The sequence below is a fragment of the Athene cunicularia genome (assembly GCF_003259725.1).
Source record: "Athene cunicularia isolate RWA chromosome 8 unlocalized genomic scaffold, athCun1 chr8_part1, whole genome shotgun sequence".
Classification (NCBI taxonomy): domain Eukaryota; kingdom Metazoa; phylum Chordata; class Aves; order Strigiformes; family Strigidae; genus Athene; species Athene cunicularia.
This window is the reverse complement of record NW_020799109.1, coordinates 6667402-6675540: the sequence shown is the minus strand read 5'-3', so window position 1 is coordinate 6675540 and position 8139 is coordinate 6667402. Positions and strand designations below refer to the sequence as shown.

The window sequence follows — 8139 nt, the reverse complement described above, 5'->3', positions numbered from 1 at the left end:
GAAATATAGACAGTGTAAATGATTTTTCCATACCCTTTTTGTTTTGTTCCCACATGCTTCAGGCAAACAAACACTGAACAGAGCTAAAAAGTATGATTGCCTTCAAGGTATAAATCCACTAAATATACTTGCATGTGCCAGTTACAGAAAGTTCACATTCCTGTGCAGCTTCAGGAGTTCCTGCCACAGTAATTTTGGAAGCAACTTCCAAACTCTTGTATTTTACCTGTGGCATTTGCGTCTTTTTTGTGAAGGCTGACGATCCTGCCCCTGATTTACCTTTGTAGATTTTTACATAGGAAACTTGTACATGTGTAATGTGGTATAGCTGCCTCACCCACAGAATTGTTCAGTTAACTTTTAGCACAAGTGAAATTGTGGTTTGCTCTGAGACTATCATAGCATGAAGTGACACCCAGTTTCAATGTGGTAAGCCACATTTCCTTACTATACTAACTTACTTTTGGTTTAAAGCCCATCTAGAGAAGTAGGAAGCCATAGTGTTAAAATTGGCAAGTCTCCATGCTGAAGAACATCTAATCAGAGGAAGAAAATAACTTAGGCAACAGAGGAAAATATGTGATGGGAGAGAGGTGATACGCCCTAATGTCTGGCATAGACTGATACACTGACTGTATATATGTGCACATACAGGCCCTGCATTTTCTCAAGCACTGATACCAAAGAGATGTCAGTTTGGTTGCCTGGAGCGATAGCTGTGTTTTGTCCTATTGACAACAGATCTGGGTGAAATGCCACTACTCTGTGTTAATAGTGCTTGTCTGTCTGGTTAGTTGGAAGAGCACTGATAATGGGAGGCAAGTTTAGGAAGGCTTTCTTTCCTTGGAAGTTGGCTTTCTTTCCTTGTAAGTTGACTTTCTCATGAGAGTGGGTTTGTTTTTTTTTTTTTTCCCCTCCTATCCATGTTTAGATGTAGCATGTTTTCTGCCTTTTTTTTTAATTGCTTATGTTGAGCCAAAGCTTCTCCATCTGTTTTGAGAGCTAGAACCACCAACTTAAGATGTTTGCACTTTAAAAAGATCAGCTCTACGAAGTTAAATCTTTATTTGGGAATTCTTACAGCAAAATGATCCAGTGGAGTATTCAGAAATGCAGTCCAAGGCAAGGAGCTAAGTACACAGAATGCAGTCTTAAAAGTAATCCCAAGAAATCAGTGGGTCCTCTTCAGTCCTCCTTTACTTTTTCAAAAAAATCAAGAGGAGGCAAGGAAAGCATCATTTGCCAATAAACTGAGGTGGTCGTTTCTCCTTGAAGGCAGCCATCCCTTCCTGACGGTCTCTTGTGGGAATATTCTACATTGGAAGAAAAAAAAGGTATATTTTTCATTGATAAGTCTGTGTTTTTAACTACTGACTAAGATTGCTTTTCCTTCAATGATACATTAAGTCCCACCTTCCACATTTTGCAGTTACGAAAATAAAGAGACTGGATTGTGGTGTAAATTGCAACCAGAGCATCTGAGACAAAGACCAGAGAACTATACAGGAAAACAGCTTTCCAGAAATTTAATACTTTACTATCTTGACAGCAATTACATTGTTCCGTTAGCTGAGAAGGGTGCATGTTCTCTATCTTGTCAAAGAATGACTACAGGAGGAATCTGTGTTTTAATTTAAAACTCAAACCATTCATAAAGCTCATCCTATAATTAACATATTGCTGAAACTAAACTAAGACTATGCAACTACTTTAGACAGAAGGGTATTTAAGGAAGGCTGAGAGGCAGCTATACATGACACAACAATTAATATTTTGAAAGAGGTACGTGGAACTGCACTCAAGTATGTTCTCAAAGCTTTAGATTTAGCTGTTAGCATTCCCTTATAGAGAGGAAAATGTAAGAGGATGCTGTGAATACCTGGCTTTAGAAAATTGTACAGTTATTCTTTAAGGAATGAAGGTAACCTACCTGGGCGTAACACATCCCCTCAATAGCCATCCCTGATGCAATGTCAACCTGGGGATGAGAGGGAAGGTGTGAGATTTGTCTGCAGTATAGCCCTTGAATCAATAAACATTCATTTGTAGTGAGTGACCTTCAATCCTCTGTGAGAACTAGTGTTAGTGTCTGTAGAAAAAAATATCTTGCCATATTAATTTTGTCTTTAAGGAAAATCTTTAAAACCCCTGAAATGGTTTTAAATGCCTTGTCTAAACAAGGATTATAACTCATCTGTTCTAAACATTTTTACTGTATTAATTTGTAAGAGCTGCCTGTCTGCTTCATTTACCTCAGTATTTAAAAAAAAAAAAACAAAACCAACAAAAATGTTACCTCCATTCCTCTGTTTATTGCCAGTTTTCCCATTTTCACAGCAAATGGAGCCTTTATTACAAAAAGAAAAAACAACAAACATTTAGAAATAATTAAAGCCACATCAGTTCATATTAGTGTAGTTATATCATTATCCTAGCTCCAAATGACCTTTCAGGCTATAGAAATTTGCATTAAGTTAGTAAGTATTTTTAAAAAACAATTTGGCATTATCTAGAGTTAATAGATGTATACAGTGCAGGGTTTCAGTGTGTCCTCAGGTCTGCATAACCACAACTGGGAGGTGAAACTGTCCTGTAGGTTAAGCAGCTGGATGTTAACACTTGTTCCTGCAGAAACTGCCTTCGCAAAAAAGGACAGAGTTAAGAAGCTTAAACATCAGGAAGCAAGACTTTAATATTTCATAGAAAGGAATCTCAACTGTTTGCTTCCTCTTAAGAAAAAGCAGAAATGTCTTCTTTACATTGACCACGTGAACCTTACCTGAGGAAGGATTTCTTTAGCCAAAATTAATGCTCTCTGGTAAGCTGCATCTCCCTCGCTGTTTTGTGGCACTGTGTGATTTACTAATCCCATGGAGGCAGCTTGTTGCCCATCAACCTGTCTACCAGTGAAAATCAGTTCCTTCGCAAGACCTATTCCAACACATCTGGGCAGGCGCTGGGTTCCACCTTATGACAACAGCAAAACCACCATTTTCATTTCTGAGAAATCCCAAGAAAACCCAATAGTATTTTGTCTCCTTATATAACAAGGAGGTTTGAAAAACAAAGGGATCATGTGTTTCTTTAATAACTACTAGCTGAGTATGTCAACATTTTGCAAGGCATCTGAAAGGTTTCAGCCTCCTTTTGAGTATTTTGATAAACAGGAAAAGGCATAAAGAGACTTTTCTAAATTCATAGCAAGTCAGACAGGGCTTGGAACAGAACTCAATTCATAGATCTCTTAGGTCACTGTAAGATGCTACTTTGAATTTACATTCAAAGCACTTCCAGTGCTCTAATGACAAAATATTTACTATTTTGTAATAGTAAAGAAAGTGATAGTAAAGTAATAGTAAAGAATAGTAAGAGAAAGTAAGAGAGTGAAGGTATAATGGAATGTCACCTGCTCCAGGAAGAAGCCCTCTTGTGGTCTCAATAAGGCCCATTTTAGCTGATGAAGCTATTAAAAATTAAATAGAGGGTTTAGTTATCTTTTGATCTCTGTAAGTACAAATTTTCCATACTGAACTGATTCATAAAACTACAAACTGTCAATACTGAACTGGAACTCATTTCTCCAGGTAGCTAGAACGTATGAATATTACAGTGCTTAATCAATGGTGCATCTCAAGTCAGATGAGGGATGTGTAGTATGGCTGCTTACCCCTAATGTAGCAATTTTATCTAGAAATGAACCTTGGGCCCATACTAGATGAAATGTAGCGGATGGAAGAATGAAAACAAAGAAGGAAGTCTTCCAGTCCAAACTGATTTAAATAGGGGTGGTTAGATCTAGCTAGAGTGCTGATCCAATACTACATGTTAATATTTAATTCTACTATTAAATAGTTTTCTTAAGAAATATTAATCTTGTCTAAAAATAGCCTTTAGTTTCTAAGCAAGGAAACTGCTTTCCCAATAGTAACTAAATGTCACAGTTTCAGGACAAATGCCTACTCATTTCCTGAACTATGTAAGTTTCTCTCTTAGCCTATTCATTTCCATTAACAGTCAACTATCATGCGTGTAAGTTCTCTTTAAAATATAGTCACAAGAACAATCCTATATTAAGCCACACACAAACCTGCTACTCGAAGGTCACAAGCTAATGCCAGTTCTAGTCCACCACCCAGTGCGTAGCCATCTATTGCAGCAATTGTGGGTACAGGCAGGGCAGCTAGAGAAGACAACATAGGTTATACAGTTTTGTTCCAGAAATTCTGTTCCACTCACTTCTGAAATTTAAATGCTTAAATTCTGGAGCTTTTAGTAGTTCTCGAATCCAAAATTGCTCAAGAATTCATTTTCTTCTCCCACAAACTTTCTGACTGTCTCTAAGCAGTTGAAACTGTCTTTTTGCACTTCTATCTTCTTTATAAGAATGCAAAACATTCTTCTGATATGCAAAGAAGCATGCAAATGCAAAGTACTCCAACACAAACCAGGATTATTTTTTTTTTAATTACTGCAATTCTGCTTGGAATTTCAGTTATATTTCACACTGGTATTCCTCTCTAGTGAGAGCAGAATAATTCACACATAGCGAAAGAAAATACATTTCAAAGTCCATGTTCCTTTTGCCAAAAAAAAAAAAAAAAAAAAGGGGGTGGGGAGCAGGGCGTGGGGGGAAGTTTTAAGTACAAACCCCCTGACATTCAACAAATCCATTTAGCAAATCCATTCAGAGATCCAAATCCACATTCTTAGGTCACTGCCATTTTTTTTAGATGTAGAATATTCTGAGCATGTATTCAAAGTGGGACAACAAACAGCTCATTTCATCCATCACTGTCTCCCAAGGATTGCATAGAACAGCATAGGAGGCTTTGTTATAGCAAGTGCTCATGAAATGTGTGTATGTGCTGCTTTTCATCATGGATAAGGCAGTACTGAAACGCACCTTGTCCCTGAAGTGGCAGCAGGATAGTTGGTATTTATTTCTAACCAGATCTTTGTTTCAGGCATAAGGTGGAGTCATTTGTGAAGCTACCTGTGAATGGATAATCTGCTGGGGCTAACAATCCTTCCCCTCCTTCAGCATTTCCAAATGTCTCAGTCTAGGCAGCCTAGGATAAATTTCCCAACTGAAATAATAATTTACCTATTTCATCCATGAGATTTCTCAGCCTTTTAACAAAGTGTCCAACTTCTGCATCATCCATTTTTGCACGTTCCTTTAAATCTGCACCTAAACAGAGGAGAAAAAGCTTAGAATCCAGGAACAGCGAAGAGACATCTGAACTGTGTTCCCTCCTGTCCCTCTCAGAGGACAGACCATTTCAGAAGTCCTGAAATACAGTGTTCTGGTTAAGTAAGGTCAGTTGAAGTTGGCGTGTGGACATTTGGGCTGGAGCACTGCTCTTCCATGCCCAGATTTCACACACACTGTATGTAAGCAGGATAATCCATAAAAGTGGAAACCAAAGACTCTAATACCAGAGGTACCTGTGCTTCAAGATAGTTATAAATGGAAAACAAATGGCAGCACCACGCAGCCTGTGTGGCTCACTCCATCACAGATCTTCATCACTGAAGCTGAGAGGCAGACAGGTGAAAGAAAAAACGTGTTTGTTCCTTGCTACACAAAAGCCAGACTGTTTTTCTTTTACCATGCATTTCCACCTGCTTTTCTGCATGATCTGACCAGCACACAGCCCTAAGAGCAATTACATTTTTAAACAATAGTTTGCAGAGCCTTGTTACTTACCAGCACAAAATACACCTTTCACCTCACTCTTGAACACCACCACACGAACCTTCTCATCAAAGCGGAGTTGTTCCAGAGCACTGAACAGCTATGAGGGAGTACACACAAGAGAAGAAAAACTTTTAGAATATGGATGTATTTTCCTAAATTATAGCAAGATCCTAATCTATGATAAAAGTTTCGGGTTTTTTTCCTGCAGGTGCCAGGACTTTCCTGGAAATCATATATGTGGAGCCAGCAGGATCCTTCCATGACAGCCTTAGAATGATAAGTTTCCCCATCTCTTCTTTATTTCCATTCAGAGATGAACCTTTGCTGTACCTTAAACTCCCTGTCCAGGCATGAGCCAGACTTTTTCTAGAATGTGTCAGCCTTGAAGAGATCACCTGCTAAGGTCTGACAATGAATATGTTTTTGTTGTAATTACACAAGTGAGGACATTAACTTGCATCTGAGTTAGCTAACTTAAATAGCTCCAGTATCTGTCCAATCCACATCTGAAGTTATTGCAGTATAGACATATCACGATCTCCTTTTCTTCAGGCTAACCTGCTTGCCCCAGTGCAGTCTCCCACTGACTTTCAGCAAGAGATTTAAGGTTTTGTTTCATTTTTCCCAGAATTATTGCATTTAGTTACTGATCATGATTCCAAACATGTTTACAGGCCAGGCCCATACTCACTTCATTTACAAATACTTTTCCCAATGAATTTCTCGCGTGGGGTCGGTTCATTAGGATTTCAGCAATACCTTAGTAATAGGAGACAATTTCAGTTATGCTTCATTTAATTCTCTGACACAGTAATTCAACTGGGAACAATATCTGCATATGCTGCATCTTCACTTTCCTGAAAATGCATATAAAGTAGATTCTAAAACAATTAGTTATTTTAAAAGTGGAAGTGGTAGACCATGTTTACGAAACCCAGTTACGCAGGACAACTGTAGAATTCAGTAGTACTGAGAATAATATAAATAGGCAGATTTAAAAAAAAATTAACATGACATCCAAGAATATATGTCTTAGAATCACTGCAGGAATGGAAAAAAACCCCAAACCCAAATGATGCATCTTAGGTTTCTGTTTTATTATTACTTAATTCAGTTTTTATTGTACAGTCTTACTGTGTTCAATTACATTCCTTAAGGAAGAAAACCATCCTCTTGGGATTGCTGTTTGCATGAGAATAGCACAACCTGGTCACTGTCAGTTCATGTTCCAGAACTGTTTTGAAACTGCAGCTCTATTCAATTTAAAGTTAATAAGCTCATTAGTGAAAAGGACTTCACTCCAAGTTTCTAAGTCCAAGCACAAAAATAAGACTACCACAACTACCTACTTCTTCTTTGCACTTGTATTCTGTAAATTATTATTCAATGGTTTCTGTATGCTTTGGAGAGAAAAAACCTCTCTCCTGTTTCCTTGGCTGGACTTCTGCTCACTTCCCAGGCCTTAACATTGGAAGATGCTGTTGCTGCTGCTGCTGTAGGTGCACACGTATGTCTGTCATGCTTGGTCCTTCTGTCTGTCTAGAAGGACTCTTGTTTTTCTGTCTTATTCCTCTGCCTATGCCAGTGGCCAGTTAGTAAACAAAAGCTGTGTCACATAGGAACAAAGACACAGGTAACAGCTGGCACCAGCAAACAATGGAAATTCACAGTTCTGGTATCTATATTAGTGTAACTAGCAAAACTACCAAGAACTGTTTATAAGCTCTTGCCATAGTTACTAGAAAGTAATTTCGTTGGCAATCTGAACCAAAACTCTAATTGCTTTGTGACTCTCATGCATAAACATGCACAGACGTGCCCTGGTCCTATCCTACCTTTGTCACCGTACGTTACTGATACCAGAAAAACCTAAGGTATGCAAACCAGAACTTCTTGTGTTGAGAACTCCTGCATATATACCTAAAAAAAAATTTTAAATGCACCTAGCTATTTATTCGGCAGCTGCCTTGAGAAAAGTATCAAGGCATCACTTAAACCAAAGCTATTATAAGGAACCTGCCCGCTGTGGACCCTGGGAGGCCGGCAGTCCCTCCTGGGCTACCGGAGCCTCAGAGCCCGGGACGGGTGGGCCACCCCGGGAGCTCCGTCCCGCGGGGCCGGTGCAGGATGACCGGACAGTGCCGTGGGGACAGCGCGAGTGTCTCCGGGGCCCCCAGAGGCGGCCTCCAGGGAGGGGCCGACAACACACGCGGCCCCAGGCGCGTCAGGCCGGGGCGGATGTGTTTTTACCAGGAATTAGTAAAACTGAGTAAATCGACACACCCCTCCCTACAGCACCAGAAAACCTGCTCCTGACACACGGTCAGTTCCACCGGCTCCTCGGAACGGGCGTTCAAGGAGCGCCGGGGCCTAACCCCGGCGGCCCCCCGCGGTTCCTCGCCTGCCCCGGGCGTGCGGGCGGCGGCCGCCGCACTCAC

At 39.9% G+C, this 8139-nt stretch overlaps 1 protein-coding gene across 1 annotated transcript; it reads right to left on the bottom strand.

Moving 5' to 3' along the window:
• Nucleotides 1–1041: 1041 nt before the first annotated feature.
• On the bottom strand, nucleotides 1042–8133 carry ECHDC2 (enoyl-CoA hydratase domain containing 2). The gene is made up of 9 exons (XM_026854324.1): nucleotides 6393–8133; nucleotides 5711–5798; nucleotides 5105–5191; nucleotides 4088–4180; nucleotides 3407–3463; nucleotides 2780–2967; nucleotides 2297–2347; nucleotides 1931–1978; nucleotides 1042–1313 (listed from the first exon to the last, which is right to left on the bottom strand). Exons 1-9 carry the CDS (start codon nucleotides 6441–6443, stop codon nucleotides 1236–1238), a joined length of 741 nt encoding a protein of 246 aa, XP_026710125.1. The 5' UTR covers nucleotides 6444–8133; the 3' UTR covers nucleotides 1042–1235.
• Nucleotides 8134–8139: the final 6 nt, after the last annotated feature.

What these genes read in the sequence shown, in the direction of transcription:
- ECHDC2 (XM_026854324.1), bottom strand. Translation starts at nt 6,443, where the DNA reads ATGAACCGACCCCACGCGAGAAATTCATTGGGAAAAGTATTTGTAAAT. An exon ending in GAAAGGTGTATTTTGTGCTG is followed by an intron (nt 5,192 to 5,710) that starts GTAAGTAACAAG and finishes TCCTCTGTTTAG; the next exon opens with GTGCAGATTTAAAGGAACGT. An exon ending in AGGGGATGTGTTACGCCCAG is followed by an intron (nt 1,314 to 1,930) that starts GTAGGTTACCTT and finishes CTTCCAATGTAG; the next exon opens with AATATTCCCACAAGAGACCG.